The sequence below is a fragment of the Sus scrofa genome, chromosome 5 (assembly GCF_000003025.6).
Source record: "Sus scrofa isolate TJ Tabasco breed Duroc chromosome 5, Sscrofa11.1, whole genome shotgun sequence".
Taxonomy (NCBI): domain Eukaryota; kingdom Metazoa; phylum Chordata; class Mammalia; order Artiodactyla; family Suidae; genus Sus; species Sus scrofa.
In genome coordinates this window covers 20,774,651-20,795,878 of record NC_010447.5, presented here as the reverse complement: position 1 = coordinate 20,795,878, position 21,228 = coordinate 20,774,651, and the positions used below count along the sequence as shown (strand labels likewise).

The window sequence follows — 21,228 nt, the reverse complement described above, 5'->3', positions numbered from 1 at the left end:
TTTTTAGATATTCAATATCGTAGGGGACTATAGTTAGAATTCAGCTTCTACATTAAGATACGATAATTTGAAATAGTTTCCCTTTTTAACTGAAAAATACTATTTTTGTTATTGTTCTTTGCGATGTTTATATTTTATTGAATGCCCTGGTCTTGGATCCCTTCAAAGCAATAAGACATTAATGGATTTTCCAGTCTACTTTCCAGTACCAGTTTTTTTTTTTTTTCTGCTTGGCATCCAAAAAGTCTTAAAATCTGGAAAAGAAAAAGGCAATCAGCACAATTATCCTCTTTGAAATATACAATGAACTTGTGGCTTTTGTTTCTTTTGTTTTTAGCAGTTTTGTCAAGGCTTGCTAAGGTGTAAGTTCATTCTTTTGTTTCTTAGAAATGTATTTTCTCTTCTTTTTAAGAGAGGAAACTGAGACAATTTCCATCCTAGGATGGAAATGATTTGAAAACTCAAAGGCACACACTGAGGAACTAATGATCTTTTTATGAAAAACTGATCATTCTAATGAGTGAATTCCATTAGTCCTTTTTGAATAATGCAATTCTTTTGATTGCATCATTGAAAGCTTGTTTCACTTGCTTGTTTCTCAAGGTGTAAATGAAAGGATTCAGCATGGGAGCAATGGAAGTAGTGAGAATTGTCACTCCCTTATTAACAGCCAGTGAGTCCTTTGGTGAAGGTTTAACATAGATGAAGATACAGCTTCCATAGCTGATGGAGACCACGATCATGTGGGAAGAACATGTAGAAAATGCCTTTTTCCTTTGCTGGGCAGAAGGGAATTGCAAAATGGTCTTGAGGATGTGTACGTAGGATAGAACCACACACACGAGTGTCATGATAAAGGTCAACACAGCACAGACTGTGACCGTTTCCTCTATGAGCCACGTTTCTGAGCATGAGATCTTTAGGAGGGGGGCTAAATCACAAAAAAAATAGTCAATGACGTTGGAGTCACAGAATTCCAGCTTTAGGCCCAGGCTGAGTGGGGTGATGATGATCAACAAGCCAGCCAGCCAGGAACCAATGATGAGTTTCCTACAGACCGTGTGGTTCACGATGGTCACGTAATGCAGGGGTTTGCAGATGGCCACGTAGCGGTCATAGGACATGGCGGCCAGGAGGAAAAACTCAGTTACAGCAAAGAGATCAGTAAAAAATAGTTGCGTAGCACAACTGTTGTATGTGATGGTCTTATCACCTGTTGCTATGTTGTACAAGTATTGGGGAATACAAGCAGATGTAAATGCGATTTCCAAGAAGGAGAAGTTTTGTAGGAAAAAGTACATGGCAGTTTTGAGGTGAGAGTCTGTGGAGGTGAGGGAGATGATGGTCAGGTTCCCAGTGACGCTCAGCATGTAGGTGAGAAACAGGAAGATGAAAACCAGAGTCTTCAGCTGTGGCTCATCTGTGAGTCCCAGCAGGATAAAAGTTGTTACTGTGTGGTTTCTCATCACTGAGTCCTGCCTCCTGCTCAGTCTGCATTTATGATTCAGAGACATTTGATATACATAGAGTGGTTATCAATGAAGCAAAAAATATGAACTCAGTTGCATTTAAAAACTATCTTTACAAATATCCTCAGATTCCTAGGTTCTACAACTGTGCATTTTTGGTCATTATAGGGGAGACTTAAGAAAAGTCAAGATTGCTTTATCTATACCATAGTCCAAAATACTATGGGTGCTTCCTTCTCATCACATTTTATATTTTATTTCCATTTTCTGTCTTATTTGATATATATCTTGGATTTGACTTTCCCTCCCATTTAGATTTGACTGCTAATGTTTTGTGAGAGCAAGAGGTCACTGACTAAAATGTAAAGCTGAATCGCAAACTTTCCTTGTCACCTTCATGTGTTTCCTTGAAGTCTTGTTACTGAAAAAGTACAAGTGTTTCATGAATAGTTGAGTCTCACTATATAGGCAGTCTGCATCCAATAGTGAGGATACGGAGCCCTAGTATTACAATTTAAAAAGTTTGTATTTCCTTTAAAGACCTCCTTCTTTCTTCCTCCCCCAGCCCCCTGACTCTCTCTCATAATTTTCTCTTTAAAATTACACTAGTTTGTATTGTGGTGCAGAAGACAAGAAGGGTTTTGAAAACATATTGTATAGAATGACAATATGTGTTGCATATAAAATATACAGGGAGGTACAAAAATCATGACAAATTTTCTCAGTTTTCAATCTGTCTTGTTAAGATTGAAAAACATTCCAAAATAGTATTATTAATATAAGTAATATAAAAAAATCAAGAGTAAACTCAAGCACATTCTTCGAGCATGGCTAGTTTTCCCTGTGACTCAGTTGTGTCATTGACAAAATGCAAAAAATAACAGTATCCTTCGTATATGATTATGATGTTGAAAATTTAAGTTAATTTATAAAATACTTCTGAAAGTGCCTGGCTAATAATGAGCAATAAATATATTTTACCTATTTCTCTGATCTTGTCCACATGATTTTCCTTTTACTTACCAGACATCCAATTATTAATAGAGCATAATAATTTTTTGTTCCCACGAATCTAACGAAACAGTTTATACTAAGGTTCGTCACTTTTTTTTTCTTGTTAAAGTTGAGGAAGTTCTAAGTAAACGTTCACCACACAATATCCATAGAACTCTCTCATAACTTACCTTAATAGCAGATAAGTGTTTTTTCCCCATCGTCTTTTTGCTTTCTAATTTCTAAATGTTTTTTTGTTTTGCTGAACTCTATGTTGATAGTTCTAAGCATTTCTTTAGACTTTAAAAAACTTTCTACAGACTAAATCTGACATATACCATTATTTAAATTTAAGGTGCATGGCATGTTACTTAAATACATTTATAATTATAATGTGATTATTGATGTAGCAATATTTATCACACTACACAATTATAGTCTAATATTATTGTCCATTTCATTATATGGTGCATTAGATATCTACGACTTATTGACCTCTTGTTACAAGATTTTACCCTTAAATTTTACTTCTTAACATACTCTCTTTGGGTATTTTCTGTCTATTGCCCAAACTCCAAAATAATTGATCTTCAGTTGTATACACAAATGTACTCCAAACACAAGTCCAAAATGAAATGCTTGATTTTATTTTCCTTTTTCTTCTTTTTTTTTAAAAAAATAATCAGACGTGTTTTATATTCATTGGATATTTACTATATGCTAGATAATGAAATAAACACTTCACATGGATGATTTACCTGGAAGCATCTTCCCTCTGGGACTCCATGTCTTCCCATTCCATCTCTGTCCAACACCTGCTGGAAAAGCAGGTACTCAGCCCCTGGATTTTAGTTTTTAGCTTTCAGGAATTGCGGAGGTGTATTAATTCATTATAGCATACAAATTATGTTACTTTTAGATGATCTAGTATTAATTGTTGCTTAAAGTAATCTTATCAATACCTATACACTATCCATGATTAAAGCAGTTTAAAATGATGTTTAATGAATACCCATATTAGAACTTCCAATGCTAAATTTTGTAGTCAGGAGACTAATTCATTAGAGGCAAATATGATCCAAGTTTAAAAAAAAAGTCAGAATTTGTAATACTTACATTCTGGTAGTTAATCATAGCCTCTCTCTATTAGTTCTTTACAACTATTCTTGTAGCTACACCTTGAAAGTTAATATGATGTTGAATAGTAGCATGAGAATTTCTGGTTTTCTGCAGATTGAATCTGGTCATTCCTACAGTAACAGCAGCTTAGGAATGCAAAATTTTCTTGAAATCTTTATCTGTGGTCAAATACAGCAATTTTCTTGCAATAGATGCAGTGCCATCACAAGCCTAGGAAATAGTTTTCTTTCTTTCTTTCTTTCTTTTTTTTTTTAAACTTTCAATAATTGAAAAGAAAATAGGTTCAGAAGAACTCCTAGTAGTTTTGGAAGAGTTGGTGTTCTGAACCATTCTGCTCAGAGAGAGGGTTTTCCAATTCCAAGCTTGATATTTATTTCATTTGCCACTTCTGCACCAAAATTAGTAAACAATAGAGTCATTGGTGACCCAGGTTCAAAAATTGCTAATGAAGCATCTGAATAATCATCTTGTATCATCTGACCTTTGAGTAAAGGAAAGAAAACAACCCTAACATAGTAACAGTGGGGAAATGGCCTTTAGAGATAGGAAAAGCAACAAAATTACTTCAGCCTGGTCGGATAACTGACTCTAATTAAACCAAAACCTAGTCCAGTTTCTTTTAGCCCATTCTTCTGAAAGTTAGTTAAAGATGTGAAATCTCTCCCTTTCTGCTTTTTCTATTTGTAATAAAATGAATTAATTACATGTTAAGATGTTTCATTAGTTGTATACCAACAAAAAATTAAACTGAAAAAGATTAAGATCGACTTAAAAATTGACAGAACGTTGTAATCCAACTATATTTTAATTTAAAAAAGACTTCAGATAGAGGTCACAAGTGGTAATATTTTGGAGCATCTCCTTCCATACTTTTCCTTCCTCAAATATCTCCATGTATATCACATATAATAATTACAAACGCATGAGCATTAATTCAAAAATACTTCTGTACTAGCATCCACAGATTGACACATTTATTCTACACTTAGATATGTGTGAACCTACTTTTATCTCCATAATTATTTGTCTGCATCCCTTTCAATCTATCAAATTTCAGTCCATTGGATTAATGTAACATCAACATTTATCCCTAGATATATCATTGCTGTAAATATATGCTGTTTCCAAAGTTTCACTGTTGTAAAATATAACCCTATGGATAATAATGCTATTTCTAGTTACCTTAACTCATTTTAGCTTCTTTTATGCTTTTTAGAATTACAAAAGTATTACAAGAATCCTTTTGAAAATAGTTTTGTGTATTAAAAGAGATGAAGTGAAATTTCATCAAGATATTGATAGTCATATTTACAACTCCAATCTACTAGTACAACTGATCAGGTTTTCTTTATCCATCAAAGGACACAGGTTGTTTCCATGTCAACTATTATAAATAATGCATCGATGAGCGTGTGGGTGCTTATATCCTATTGAGGTACAGTTTTTGGTTCCTTTCAATAAGTAGGCAGAGGTGGAATTGGTGGATCTTGTGTAGTTCTAGTTTTCATTTTTTGAGGGACCTCCCTACTGGTTTCCATGGTGGCTGTGCCATTTTACATTTCCACCCTAGTGCCCAAGGGTTGCCCTTTCTCCACATTCTCACCAACAGTTCTTATCTTTGTCTTTTTTAAAACGTCCACTCTGACAAGTGAGGTGATGTCTCAGTGTGGTTTTGATTTGCATTTCTCCAGTGATTAGTGATGTTGGGCACATGTTCATATACCTGCTGGCCATCTGTGTGTCTTCTTTGGAAAACGTCTGTTTAGGTCTTCTACCCCTTTTAAAATCAGATTGAATTTTTGGTTTGTTTGTTTTTGCTCTTGAGTTATAGGAGTTATTTATGTATTTTAGATATTCATCCCTACCAGATATATGACTTACAACTATTTTCTTTCATTTGGAAGGTTGTCTTTTACTTTTGTTTGTGATTTGCTTTGTTGTGGAGAAGCTTTTCAGTTTGATGCAGTCCCACTTGTTTGTTTATTTATTTTTTTCCCCTTTGGTGAATTCTTTTTTTTTATTGCTTAGTGAATTTTATTACATTTATAGGTGTACCACAGTCATAATGGACATGCTGTAAAATTTGGCTATGATGATTGTTGTTTATTTTTGCTTTTGGTGTCAAACCTAAAAAACCACATCATTGCCAAGACCAATGACAGAGATGCTTTCAAATCTTTAATCCTTTTAGTTTTTGTATGTTTTTGTTTTGGCTGTGCCTGCCACACACAGAAGTTCCTGGGCCAGGGATAGAACCTTAACCACAGCAGTAACGACTCTGAATCCTTACCTGCTAGACCACTAGGCAACTCCCCATGTCTTTAATCCATTTTGAATTGACTTTTGTCCATAGTATAAGATAGGGGTTTGTTTTAATTCTTTTGCAATTGGAAATCTAGTTTTACTGCAGAGATTTCTTTGCCAATTGTATATTTTTGGATCCTTTGTGAAATGTAATCAACCATATCTGGGTGGGTTAACTCTGAACTGTCCTATTCCATTGATCTATATGTCTGTTTTTATACTAATGCCATATCATTTTGATTATTATATCTTTGTAATATAGATTAAAAACAGAAAATGTGGTATCTCCCATTTTGTTCTTTCTCAAGATCGATTTGGGTACTCATAGTCTTTTATGGTACTTAGCAAATTTTAGGATTGTTTGTTCTATTTCAGTGAAAAATTCCCCTGTGCTTTTTTAAGGGATTGTTTTGACAATGTCAATTGCTTTGTGAAATATGGGTATTTTAACAATACTAGTTTTTATTGGTGAACATGAAATATCTTTCCATTTATTTGTGTCTTCAGTTTCTTTCATCAATGTCTAATAGTTTTCAGTGTATGGAACTTCATCTCCTTGGTTAAATTTATTGCTAAGTATTTAAGTTTCTTGATACCATTGTATATAAGATTGTTTTCTTAATTTCTTTTTCAGATAGTTCATTATTATTAGATCAGGGAAGATACATGCACCCCTATGTTCATTGCATCACTATTCATCATAGCCAAGACACCAAAACAACCTACATGTCCATTGACAGATGAATGGATTAAGGAGATGTGGTATATATACACAATGGAATACTACTCAGCCATAAAAAAGAAGATAATGCCATCTGCAGCAACATGGATGCAACTAAAGGTTCTTATACTAAGTGAGGTAAGTCAGAAAGAGAAAGACAAATACCATATGATATCACGTACGTGTGGAGTCTAAAATATGGCACAGGTGAACCTATGCACAGAACAGAAACAGACTCATAGACATGGAGGTCAGACTTGTGGTTACCCAGGGAGAGTGGGAAGGAGTGGGATAGACTGGGAGTTTGGGGTTAGAAGATGCAAACTCTTACAATCAGAACAGGTAAACAATGAGGTCCTTCTGTAAAGCACAGGGAACTATATTTCCCATCACGTGATAGAATGTGATGGAAAATAATATGAGAAAAAGAATGACTGGGTCACTTTGCTGTAAAGAGGAAATTGACAGATCATTATAAGTCACTTATACTTTAATAAAAAAATTAAACAAAAAACACCACACAATACCTTTTGACCTCAGCTTTTCCAGTGTTTCAAAAAATTTGTGATGGCCTGCCTTCATTGCACTGCTTTCCAGGTATTAGTTAATTTGTTAAGCAGTTAATCCTTTCTAGCAACTAGTTAAAGTGACATAAATAACTTAAGTTCTCAAAAATTACATTTGTGATGTTTTTCAGTACTGTATATCTATAGCTTAAATGCTTATAACAGAAGTTGGATTATAAAACTTAATTTGTGTTAGATGTTGGCATGGACTATGAAATACACTTGGGTGTGTTTTTCCCTTGACACAGCTCTAATAAGTATCAGATAATACTTTTCAGAAAAAAACATAATCTTTCTGTGAAAATGGGAATGATTTTCCAATCCAAAGTTCATTGAATGTGTAGCTCTTGTGTCACCAAGTGCTCCCAATGCACTAATCCTGAGACTTCAAACCTAAGTGTCTGTGATCCGTAGCACAATCCATGCTCCGCTAACAACTGTCTCTGCTCTCCTGAGCACCCCTTCCTTCCATCATTATTGCTCTACTTTTTTTTTTTTTTTTTTTTTTTGTCTTTTGTCTTTTGCTGTTGTTGCTATTTCTTGGGCCGCTCCCACGGCATATGGAGGTTCCCAGGCTAGGGGTTGAATCGGAGCTGTAGCCACCTGCCTACGCCAGAGCCACAGCAACGCGGGATCCGAGCCACGTCTGCAACCTACACCACAGCTCACGGCAAGGCCAGATATTAACCCACTGAGCAAGGGCAGGGACCGAACCCGCAACCTCATGGTTCCTAGTCGGATTCGTTAACCACTGCGCCATGACGGGAACTCCTATTGCTCTACTTTTCATTGAATCTTTGTTTCTGAAATCTTCAATTTACAACTTTGCAATGGTTATTTCAGCTATGTACTCAAAGGGATATTTTAAAAAATTTATTCAGCATTTCTGTGAGTTCATAACAGTAATAAAGATTTTTTTCTCTTTTCTCAGTATTGAGAAATGCTTTTATCTTTTCTGTGTACTTTAAATTATATGCCTGTTCACCCATTTTAAACATTTACATAAAATTCCTCTTATTACATGTGTTTAGATATAATTTGTGTGAATATTTGAGAAGACCGACACAAATTTTTACCCTCTATTTTAACTGAGTTATGATTTTATTATGTTTAACTAATATTATGAATTTAATTTTTTTTTTGTCTTTTTGCTATTTCTTTGGGCCACTCCCACAGCATATGGAGGTTCCCAGGCTAGGGGTCCAATTGGAGCTGTAGCCACCGGCCTATACCAGAACCACAGCAATGCGGATCTGAGCTGTGTCTGCAACCTACACCACAGCTCATGGCAACGCCGGATCGTCAACCCACTGAGCAAGGGCAGGGATAGAACCCGCAACCTCATGGTTCCTAGTCAGATTCGTTAACCACTGTGCCACAACGCGAACTCCTGAATTTAATTTCTTTCCAAAATATTTTGGAAAAGAAATTGACATATAAAGATCAGATAATGATTTGAATAGTGAACATACAAAAATGGCTTTAGCAAGGCTCAGTGGAATCTAGGGATAAGAAATATTGAGAAAATTGATATGACAAGTGTAATTGTTAAAAAATAACTTCAGGAGTTCCCGTCGTGGCACAGTGGTTACCAAAACTGACTAGTAACCATGAGGTTGCCGGTTTAATCCCTGGCCTTACTCACTGGGTTCAGGATCTGGTGTTGCAGAGAGCTGTGGTGTAGGTTGCAGACATGGTTCAGATCCAGTGTTGCTGTGGCTCTGGCAAAGGTCGGCAGCTAAAGCTTGAATTAGACCCTAGCCTGGGAACCTCCATATGCCGTGGGTGCAGCACTGAAAAAGACAAAAAAACAAAGCAAACAAACAAAAAACCCAAAAAACCCCTAAACTTCAAAAGATTAAAAAATATCTAAACTTGAAAAATATTCAAAAGATTACAAACTTCAAAAATGCAATGTGAGTGGCCATTTATTCTTGACTCGAGATAGTATTTTAAAAACATTATTTTTTCTACATAGTTGAGACCAAGGCAATTCTTTTGATTGAGTCCTTAAAGGCTTTCTTAACTTGATTTTTTCTCAAAGTATAAATGAATGAATGGGTTCAATGCAGGTGAAATAGAAAAAATGAGCAGTGAAACGACTTTAGACTTTATTCATGGTTACTTCTTCCTTTGCTGTAGGATTCATGTAGATGAAAATGCACGTTCCATAGGTGATGGAAACCACAATCATGTGGGAAGAGCAGGTCGAAAAAGCCTCTTTCCTTTGCTGGACAGAAGGGAACCTAAAAATTGTCTTGATGATGTAAGCATAGGACAGAACTACACAAGTGAGAGTCATATTCAGGGCCAGCACAGCACAGATTATAACCGACTGTTCCATGAGCCATGTGTCTGAGCATGAGATTTTCACTAAGGGAAATGCATCACAGCCAAAATGATCAAGCCTGTTAGAGTCACAGAATTTCAGATTTAAACCCAGGCTAAGTGGTGGGATTAAAACACAGAGACCAGCCATCCAACAAGAGCTGATGAGAATCCCACAGACTCTGCTGCTCATGATGGTCACATAATGCAGGGGTTTGCAGATGGCCACGTAGCGGTCATAGGACATGGCGGCCAGGAGAAAAAACTCTGTTACTCCACAGAGGTCAGTGAAAAACTCTTGAATGGCACAAGCATTATATGTGATGACCTTGTCACCTGTTGCTATATTATACAAGTATCTGGGAATACAGGCCGTTGTGAATGAGATTTCTCAGAAGGAGAAATTTTTTAAGAAAAAGTACATGGGTGTTTTAAGATGGGAATCCACAAAGGTGAGTGTGATGATGGTCAGGTTTCCAGTTACACTCAGGGTGTAGGTGAGACAGAGAAAGAAAAAAATCCGAACCTGCAGCTCAGGGTCATCTGTCAGTCCCAGCAGAATGAAGGTGGTTATTGCATAGTTTCTCATCACTGATGACTTCTGTCCAGCCTGCATGCCCAATAATTCAGAGATTATTATTTAGAGTCTCTAACATGTGTAAAATCTAATCTAATTAGCTAAGTGTTCAGTATACTTTCATGTTGTATTTTAAATCACAACATGCATCTGTGTGGACATGTTCCGAATAGAGTGTCAGTTCACGAATAGCAGTGTTGTTTGCCTCCCCACATTCTTCCATATTCAGAGCCACGTAGAGAAACCCACATCATTAAATTATGCTTCTGGTTAATAGTCTAGTCCTTGTCCAAATGCTGATATGTCCTGTGTAATTTGGACTTACTCTAAAGAATCCTGACCAGGACGTGGAATCTCTGCTCCAGCTGTCTATGACTTTTCTACTTTTGTTGTTGTGGATAAGTGTGTTTTCTCCTATGAACAAGGGTAAACATTACACAGAAGACTCTGTCTAAGCTTCCCTCCCTTGGCGTCCTTCCACATGTCTCTATCAATGTGCCAAGTGTTATGCAGGATAAAGTACATTAAACACAATTTTATCGTATTTTTAAAAAATGCTCTTATAAAGGAACTGTAAACTTACACATATGATTTTTCTAAGTTATCTTTGTGCCTGCTTGGATTGCTTGAATCTCTTAGTTCCTCTTCCCTTCTGACTAAACACCCCTCTCTGTTTAATCCACAATTCCTACCATTTTATATAACATCTTTCACTTCAGGAAGACTAAGTTTCTGTTTCCAGTAATGATTTTTTTTCTGACTTAACATTATTGACTTGAATACCAAGCACATCTTCTTATATATTGAACTGACTCACAAACACCTGCTTGTACAAACCACTCATGTCCGTTTCAATGTCCCTAAAACAGAAGCCGTGATCATCCACGTGGTTGGGTGCTCTCCTCCCTCTTCCCGTATTAACCATATATTCTGTGCTGGTTATTATAGTATTAAATATCCGCTCTGTGCCAGTTATTATAGTAAGTATTAACCATGTATTAACTATGTATTCTGTGCCAGTTATTATAGTATTAACCAAACATTCTGTGCCAATTATTATAGTAAGTGCTTATATTGTATACTTTGTCCTGTATTTTGCAACTTAACTGAGTAAACCTAATCATCTCTTCACTGTTATCTATTAATGCAATGTTAATTCCAGAGGTCATGGGTTTTCTGATGCTAAGTTTATGCCCAATGCTACTGCACAGTAATTTTCTAGGTTATTAAGATTTAATTACTGTGGTGGGGTAATTGAATGTTCTCAATTTTGAGTGCGTCTCAATGCTTATAATCCTATGTCAATAAGAAAGTTTTCCGGAGTTCCCGTCGTGGCGCAGTGGTTAACGAATCCGACTAGGAACCATGAGGTTGCGGGTTCGATCCCTGGCCTTGCTCAGTGGGTTAAGGATCCGGCGTTGCCGTGAGCTGTGGTGTAGGTTGCAGACGCGGCTCGGATCCCGCATTGCTGTGGCTCTGGCATAGGCCGGTGGCTACAGCTCCGATTCAACCCCTAGCCTGGGAACCTCCATATGCCGCAGGAGCGCCCAAGAAATAGCAACAATAACAACAACAAAAAGACAAAAGACAAAAAAAAAAAAAAAGAAAAGTTTTCCCTTTGCAATTGTAGTTTATTTGTTTATGAAGACTTTCTCTTCATTGCTTTTTAACTGTTTTTTATTCATACTGAAGTAGAAGGGCCATATCTGATGGTTTGCCCAGTTCATAATGTTAAACACACACTGGTAGTCACCAGTGTGGGGATGAAGTGCTGACCTACCACTCATAGTTTGCCAGAAAACTAGGACCCTCCCAGAGAATTTTGGGACATATGCCATATATATACATATATGTATTAGATTAATTTCAGCAGTAGTAGAGAATGGTAATTTTGGGGGTGACATATGCCATATATATATATATATATATATTAGATTAATTTTGGAAGTAGTAGAGAATGGTAATTGCATTCTATCAACCTTTGGGTGTCATCCTTTCTCTTTATCTCTCAGGTTACATATGCATCACTATGTAACTTCACTTAGCATGCTGCGGACATTACTCAGTGTTCAAAAACTATTTTTTTCTTACAAGATATTATATAGTATTATAAAATATTATTCAATAATCTCATTGACACTAACATGTAACCAATAGATTCTGGTTCATCTATCTTTCAATAAACATGTGGAAGGAGGCAGGGATTGCTAATGAGAGATGAAGGGAGAAGTACCCACTCTCACACATTCCTACGTAGAGCTTGTATTTTTTCACTTTGAGGTTGTGGTATGGCTTATGTCATTTCTGGGTATACATTGTATTAGGATTCTCATTTATATATCCACCTATTTATAGTAAGACATCTCCATATATTTTTGAAGTCTTTATACCATATAAAAATGAGAGCTTGTGTATCTAAATTTAATGCAGGCAGGTGAACTATTTTTCCTCAGAGAAAAATATGACCAAAGTTAAACAAAGGGAAATATTACTAATGTTGGGAAACTTATTATACTTACTACTTACTTTTCTGTCAATCATAACTTCCTTAAGGTGATTAAAATAGTAATTCCTAAGCCACATATATGAAATGGTTGGTTTTATGAAGATTTTCATGTGAACTTCTGCTCATACATCAGTTTTCACCTTGAGGATTTTTGAATGTGTAGAAAGCTCCCTGAGATTGCTGTCTTCAGGAGATAAATAAATTTAAAAAAAGGATTGACTCTCTCAGGAGAGGCCTAAAAAATATTTTTGTGTATAGATTAACATTTAAAAAGTAAACGTAGTGGGAGTTCCTGTCGTGGCTGAGTGGTTAACAAATCCGACTAGGAACCATGTGGTTGCAGGTTCTATCCCTGGGCTTGCTCAGTGGGTTAAGGATGCGGTGTTTCTGTGAGCTGTGGTGTAGATGGCCGATGTGGCTTGGATCCCACGTTGCTGTGGCTCTGGTGTAGCCCAGTGGCTGCAGCTCCGATTAGACCCTTAGCCTGGGAACCTCCATATGCCATGGGTGCAGCCCTAGAAAAGACTAAATAAATAAATAAAAAATAAATAAAATGTTAAAACATAGTGATCCCAGTGGCAGAAACTCTCTCCTCTTTTGAAAGAGTTGGTATTTCAATACTTTGGACAGAGAAAAAGTTTGAACAGTACCAACCTTATCTTTTCTTCCTTTTTTTTTAGTTTGCTGTCCCTGCAAATAAATGAACTTTAAAAAGGTCCTTGGTGATTTACCCTCAGAAGTCACTAATGACTCTTTGGAGTAATTTTATTTGAGAAAAGCAAAATAACTAACAAAAAAAGTGCTTTGGCTTCAGTGTCCTTGGGGACAAAGAGGATAACAAGTAGCAGGTTATTTTGTTCATTTTCTTACTTTTCTTAATAGTTTTACTGAAGGAAAATCAACACACAGTAAACTGCACATATTTAGAGTGTACAATTTAAAAATTTTGACATATGTACACTCCTGTGAAAACATTAATACCATAAAAAGACTGAAAATGTCCATCAGCCCCAAGGGTCCATGGGCATCTCTGTTCTTCCCTGTGCCCTCTCCTTCCTGCCCTTCCCCACTCGGGCAACCACTGATAAGTTGTCTGTCTCTGTGCACTAGTTTGTTTTCTTATAGAAGTTTAAGTGAATACAGTGATGCAATATTGTAACTTCCATTGCATTTCAATCTACATTTTATTTATAGTTACCATTACAATTGTATTTACATTGCAATTTACATTGCAGTTTACATTTCAAAAGACACAGTGAAGAAAAGCCATTTCCCTCAGGTTCTAATAATCAGGAAAGATAAGAGGTCTTTTCAACACCCCCACTATCTCAGAATCACTTCATTTTGGCTTGGACTACAAATGAGTTTGTCTAAATTTATATATATTTATGCATTTATCTTTAAATTTGATTTGCTCATAGGCAAATTACCTATTCCTATTCTTCACTTCTTTTTGAATTATTTGTATATCCTGTTGTTTCTATGTGTAAGAGCTCTTTTTTATAATTTAGATATTACTCGAGCCCATGCTTTTTTTGGATTTAGTGTATGGTGTGTTTTGATTTATATAATGTTTTATATTTACTTTTTATTTTCATTTTTTACTATATTTATGGCTATTGCTCTTTATTGCTATATTCCTTTCCAAAAGTATTGTACTAATTTACGGTCCCGTCAAGTATTTCATTCCAATGTTGAAAATTATTGTACTAAAAAGATGTAATTTTGCTGTTTTAGTAGATATAAAATGCTATTTTAAAGATTAGAAAAATCTTGCATTTTCTTGATTACTCTCAAGGGTAAACAGTTTTTTCCATGTATTTGTTTAATAACTGTATTTCCTCTTGGTATGAAGATCATTTTCCTTTTCCCCCCATTTTATTGAAATAAATCAATATATAACATTGTGTACGGGAAGTGTTTTAAGGTACATATATTCAAAAGTATAGCACTCTTTCCTTTATTTTATTTTGTTTATTTTTATTTTTGCCTTTTAGGGCCACACTTGTGGTATATGGATATTCCCAGGCTAGGGGTTGAATGGGAGCCACAGCCACCAGCCTAGCCAGAGCCACAGCAACGCTGGATCTGAGTGTCGCTGCAACCTACGCCACAGCCCATGGCACGCAGGATCCCTAACCCACTGAGAGAGGCCAGGGATCCAATCCGCATCCTCATGGGGACTAGGGTTCCTTAACCGCTGAGCCACAAAGGGAACTTCTGTCTTTTGTTTTAGTGGTTTTTTTTTTTTTTTTTTTTTCTTTTCCATTGAGAAATGTTTAACCATGCATCATGTATTTTCCTCCAGGAAATACATACACACTGTATATGTGTGTATACACGATCCATCTACCGATCTATGGATAGATCGATAGATAATATCAGTCATTTAATCTATTGTACGTGTTTTGAAAAATAGGTCTAACATATCTACTTACAGAAGTTGTAGTCACAACATTCATTAAATAATTCTTTTCACACTGAATTTAAATTCCGTCTTTGTAATTGAACATACTACCTTACCTGACTTGTAGAAATCTTTTTCTGTCTGTTTTTTTTTTAGGATGCCCCATGACATATGGAATTCCCAGGCCAGGGATAAGATCCCAGCCATAGTTGAGAACTAACCTAGATTCTTAACCCACAGTGCTGGGCCAGGGATGGAGTCTGGGTCCTAGCACTCCCAAGACACTGCTGATCCCATTGTGCCACAGCGGGAACTCCTTTTTCTGCATTTTTTTGTTCTATGCATTAAGTATTCCTAGACCAAAACATATATTAAATTTATTTCATTGGATCTTATTTGTACATTTGTGGGATACTTGTGAGTTTTATTCTTCTAGGTGCATCTAGAAATAATTACATGCGATTAATAGCATAACTGTTGGAATTTTAATGAGAATTGCATTAAATTTTATGTTAGTTTTAGGTGAATTATAATACTTTTGGTCTATTGCTTTGCATCCAAGAATAAGATAACTTTTAAAATTATATATTTTCATGATTTTATATCTTTAAATGGATTATGTCTTTTACTTCATTCAGAAAAATGTGTTTTACTTCTTAGTGAAGTCCCTTTGTTATTGTTATGATTAAAATTAGTTACTTATTTTGCTTTTCAGATATTTATTGGTATACAGAAGTAGACCACATTTAAAAAATATATATATTCTTTACTTATCCAACTTAAATTCTTTCTAAATTCTATTATTTGTCTATTAGTTTCTTGCATTTATACCCTTTTCAGTGTTAGCAGAAATGTATGTATATCTTTATATGAAATTAAAATATTAATCCATAGACATGATTTCTTTTACTGATACACACATAAAAGATGCTGCCAATTATCTTACCATGTAAATGCTAAGCTGTCACACATTATAAACACCTTTTATATTAAGAGTTAGCAATGCTTAAAATATGCATATTCAAATTGCTAAAAGTTATTTTTATATTTCTGTCCAGTATTTATAATGACTTTTATTTTCTTGTGACTTTTTAAGATCATACAAAACAATGTTAATTACCAAGAATGAGACCAGACATCCATATCTGATTCCTGATTTACATTTATAATCTATTGGTTTTTTATTCTTTAAAATATTTTTATGAATAGTTTTTTTTAACATGTTCCTATTTTACCTGTGATGTTTCCTGACTATTAAATTTTACCAAAGGTTTTCAAGCATCTATTTATCTCTTCTCATGATGTCTAACTTTGAAAATTGTTACGATAAAGTATATGGATAGATTTTACCGAGACATAGCTTTTCAAAGTAGATTAAAATCTAGTTGGTCATAATTTGTTTTTTTCTTTTAATATCTTCCTAAAATGTACTTACATATATTTTATATAGAAAAATTCTATTTTTACACTTAAATGCAATTGTGTTGTTTTCTTTTTCTATGATATGGAATGGATGAATTTAAGCTGAAACTATTTGGAGTATTTTTAAAATTAAGGAGAAAAATTTTTTAAAAACAAATTTATCCTCTTTCCACATTAAAGGCAGAAATTTATTCACCTTCCCAGTAAATTATATCAGTATTGCTATATTCAAATTTGTAATTTTTTTTCATGTTTTACCAAGAATTTTTTATTGCTTCCAATTTTCCTGTCTTGTGTTGTCAAATTGAGTGCAGCAAATATTTATATCTATTTGATTCTCTTATGTACTGATATTTATATCTTGTTTCTAATTCTTAATCTTTAATATGTTGCTTTCTGTCTTTCTCCTGATATTTGGAAGGCAGGATTATTTTTTCCACAGTTTTAGCAGAACCAGCGTCTGATATATTCACTTTAAATTTTACAGTTAACTGCTTTTGCTTTTTATCTTAAACTTTCATTGTTCACTTTGTTTCATTTTGTTATTTTTAGAATTGTTTAGGATGAGTATGAGTCCCTTCATTTTTAATCTACTCTCAAGTAAAAATTTATATACACAAATGTACTTTATACTACAAATTTTTATAAATATGTGTGCTTTAAATACAGATTTTTAGTGTGTTATGGCTTGTTAGATATGCTGTAATTTCAGCCTCAAATTTTTATTTGATTTTTAATTGGTATTGTGCACTTAATTTTAAAGGATTTATTTTAAATATTTATATTTTGGATTTTATGTCTGATTTGTAGACTTTAAAAACTCCACTTGCAGGCGTCTACAATCATGATTAAGTTATGTTAGGGAATCTGTTTCTCTTCTTTTCTTTTTTTTAAGCTGGTGGACAAAAATACTCAAACTTATCTGAATTTGTGGTTGGGTGGATTGTATTATAAATCTCTATTCCATTGAATGTGTATCAGTTCATTAATCATAGTTTTACTTTATTGTGCCCTTTCTAAATTTTTTGATCATGTGACTATTGAGATCTCATATTCCATTTCTATGTGGTATTTAAATTCATTCTGTTGTGTACATTTTAAAGCATCTTTTTTCACTCTACTCCAATGTATGCCACACCTAGTGTCAGGCTTAAGCTGTTTTGTTTTCAATGTACTTTTTTTCTCTCTCACCTACAGATTTCTGTTATTTGCTATAAAATAGCAAAACACTGAAAATGATCGTTATTAAATTGTACTGACAATTTCTCAGACATTTGCTCTGGTTAGAATTTTTACAGTATTTTAATCAATCGTATTTTTCTTAATTCTGGAATTATATTCTTACAAAAACTTGTGCTTTTTATTATGGTGTTACACCTCATTTATAACTTTTAACTCAAATTTTATTATAAACATATCCATGTGGATGGAATTGTTAAATAGATATGGAAGAGAAGAGTCAAATGGTAATAGTTCCCCATCAGTAAAGTTAAAGAAGTTGCAAAATGTTAATAAAACTGGAAAAGAGATTATCAAAAACTCTAGTATGATTAGAATTTTACCAGAAATTTGAAGGAATATTCATGCTTTCATCATGATGAATCAAGTACCTTTTTTCTTACTTTTTGAAGAAGAACGTAATCCTTTTGATCAAGTCATTCAAGGCTTTCTTCACTTGCTTGTTTCTCAGGGTATAAATAAAAGGGTTCAACGTGGGTGAAATAGAAGAAATGAGCAGGGAAACTCCCTTATTAAGAGCCACCTCTTTCTTGGCTGAAGGTTTGATGTAGATGAATATACAGCTGCCATAAGTGATGGAAACCACAATCATGTGGGAAGAACAGGTCGAAAAGGCTTTTTTCCTTTGCTGAGAGGAAGAGAATCTTAGAACTGTCATGATGATATAAATGTAGGACAGAACTACACACACAAGGGTCATGATGAATGTCAGCACAGCACACACTAAAATCATTCTCTCTATGAACTGTGTGTCTGAGCATGATATCTTTAGCAGAGGAGTGGCATCACAGAAAAAATGGTCGATGACGTTAGAGTCACAGAATTCCAGATTGAGGCCCAGGCTTAGTGGGGGGATTATGATGCACAAACCAGCCATCCAACAGCTGATGATTAACCTATTGCAGACTCTGTTATTCATGATGGTTACATAGTGCAAGGGTTTGCAGATGGCTACATAGCGGTCAAAGGACATGGTGGCCAGAAGAAAAAATTCCATTATCCCAAAAAGGTAAGTAAAAAATATTTGAGCAGCACAAGCAGCATAAGTAATGATTTTGTCACCCGTTGCTATGTTGTACAAAAATCTGGGAATACAAGCCGTTGTGAATGAGATTTCCAAGAAAGAGAAATTTTGGAGAAAAAAGTACATGGCTGTCCTAAGACGGCAATCTATGAAGGTGAGGGAGATAATGGTCAGATTCCCAGCTGCACTCAACATGTAGGTAAAGAAAAGGAAGATGAAAATCAGAACTTTGATTCGTGGGTCATCAGTCAGTCCCAGAAGGATGAATGTTTTTATTGTGTGGTTTCTCATCATGGATTCTTGCTTTCTGCCCAATCTGCAGAAAGAATTCAGAGACACTTGAAAAGAGTGCGATGAAGACAAAATGAGGACTCAGCAACGGCTAGAAATGCCTCCCCCCCCAAAAAAAAACCTCAAAAAACAAAAAAACAAAAAACTGGCTTGACTGTCTTGAAGTGAACATCTTGTCTCGAGTAGTATCTTCATTGTGGATATAAGTATTAACTATATCTTCATTCTTGCCTTGTCTTCCAACGAGATAGTTTTGTCTTTGTCCATAATACTTTTGGCTTAGTATTTCTAGCCATGAGTTATGTAAGCTAGTGGTCAAATACCTTGTGATTCTGAGAGAATTTTCTAAAGGTTTTTCCTTGGCTTTCACCAATTAATTACAGAGACACCACCTTCAATTATTTTCAGCCTTCATTCGGTGCCTCCTGGGCTTGGATTTCTCTATGTCACTGAACAATTAGGAAAGTCTCCCCACAGAATGGAAATTATTTTATGTCATTATGCATTTTATAGTCTTCCTTTAAAATATACTCTTCCTACTGACATGTAGCAGGCTCAACTTTCACACACATACAAATCGTGTCCCCAGTTAAGCTCCAGGATTTCCAGATACTACTATGAAGAAGGAAATGGTTTTGGTTTTTCTTTGCTTGAGGACTGAAAGCTTCCCTCAAATTAGGGGCAACCCAGGGTACAACCATAGGCAAGTGAATCTGGGATGTTGTGAAAAACACTCCACAGCTCAACTTCTTCTCCTTGTCCTAGTCATGGGCACTTAGGGCATCACTGTGACCCTGAACTCAGACTTTCACACTGCAGTGTGTTTTCAGTGTTCCGGAAGTAACATGGCTTATTTTTCAAAATTAATGAGGTTCATCCATGAAACTCAGTTTCTCCTTGATATTACACATTAAGGATGTTAAACTTAGGATGCGATGCATTCATTTCTGTTTATTTTGACTTCCTCAAGAACCAGAATTTGTAGTGAAGGGAGAGATGCCAAATGAGTTGATAAATCATGAGTCTGTATGACCTTGTTTTACATGGGAGTGATGACCTCATTTGTGTGTATGTGTCCATGTCTATTTGTATTTTTTGTTTTTGTTAAGTTGTGACTGAAAATAAGGTAGGTGTATACTGTCTTGATATTTCTCAAACAATGCTACACTAAATAATGCTTTAAAATCAACCTGTCCCATGGTTTTTATCTATTCAAAGGTAATTATTTTTTAAATGACATCTAACATAATATTCAATTCCATTACAAAATGTCAAAATTTGCATTAGCAGCTTTGATTTGGTAAAGATGGATATTATGCATTTTTTAACATAGGAATTTATGACTGTTTCTTACAAAGGACAATGAAAATAAAGACGTCCATATACTTACTTTTTGGCCAGTCAATCATAACTTCAAGTGGTGGTCTAGCAATATTACTTCTTAAAGATAACCTTTATTTGTGCATTTATGGTCTCTATTGCTCATAATCTCACTCTATATTCATGTTCAGTTTGGAATGTGTAATTCTATTTTTCATCACCTAATTCTATAAAATTTTCCTCATACACAGTGGCTATTACAAGTCTAAGAAATACTTTGAAACATCTCTGAGACTGAGAATTACCAAGAATTCTCTCAGGTTTTGGAGATCTTGGTATTCTGACTTCCTGGGCAGAGAGAGGTTGATACATTAATAAGGTTGGTGTTTGCTTTACCTAGCATACTTACAACCTAATGAACCAACGAAAGGGTGCTTGGAGATCCAGGGTCAATAAAATCGCCATGGAATCTTTTGTGTCATAATGTTGGAAAAAGCCTAAACATGCAGCTCTGAGGAGTAGGAGCCGCAAGGGAAAGCAGAAGGAACAGCTTAGGGAGTGGAGCACAGACAATAATGAGATAAGGCACAATTCTAAATAATTTTTACTTGTATTTGTATCATCCAAATCACTCTGAGGATCAAAGAGCCCAGCTTTTCTTTTGCATTTACCTTTTATGTGAATAAATAAAACTATTCCAAAAATTATTCAGAAAAAATCTGTATGATATCATAATCTAGAGATAACTAATATTAACACTTTGGAAAAATATTTTCAGATTATAAATCAACAACTTTATCAAAATATATTACATTTTGATACCTATAAAAGGTACCTACATTTTGATACATTTTGAAACCTATAAAACTCTTTGTGAGGATGCTGGTTTGATTCCTGGCCTTGCTCAGTGGATTAAAGATT

At 34.9% G+C, this 21,228-nt stretch overlaps 2 protein-coding genes and 1 pseudogene across 2 annotated transcripts; all 3 read right to left on the bottom strand.

The window, feature by feature from the left end:
- Positions 206 to 1,987, bottom strand: LOC100155931 (olfactory receptor 6C2-like). Its single transcript, XM_001926866.5, has one exon. It carries the CDS (start codon positions 1,512 to 1,514, stop codon positions 531 to 533), a length of 984 nt encoding a protein of 327 aa, XP_001926901.3. The 5' UTR covers positions 1,515 to 1,987; the 3' UTR covers positions 206 to 530.
- On the bottom strand, positions 9,164 to 11,142 carry LOC100154718 (annotated as a pseudogene).
- LOC110260680 (olfactory receptor 6C2-like) lies at positions 17,189 to 20,868 on the bottom strand. The gene has a single exon (XM_021091772.1). It carries the CDS (start codon positions 18,988 to 18,990, stop codon positions 18,052 to 18,054), a length of 939 nt encoding a protein of 312 aa, XP_020947431.1. The 5' UTR covers positions 18,991 to 20,868; the 3' UTR covers positions 17,189 to 18,051.

What these genes read in the sequence shown, in the direction of transcription:
- LOC100155931 (XM_001926866.5), bottom strand. Translation starts at nt 1,514, where the DNA reads ATGTCTCTGAATCATAAATGCAGACTGAGCAGGAGGCAGGACTCAGTG.
- LOC110260680 (XM_021091772.1), bottom strand. Translation starts at nt 18,990, where the DNA reads ATGATGAGAAACCACACAATAAAAACATTCATCCTTCTGGGACTGACT.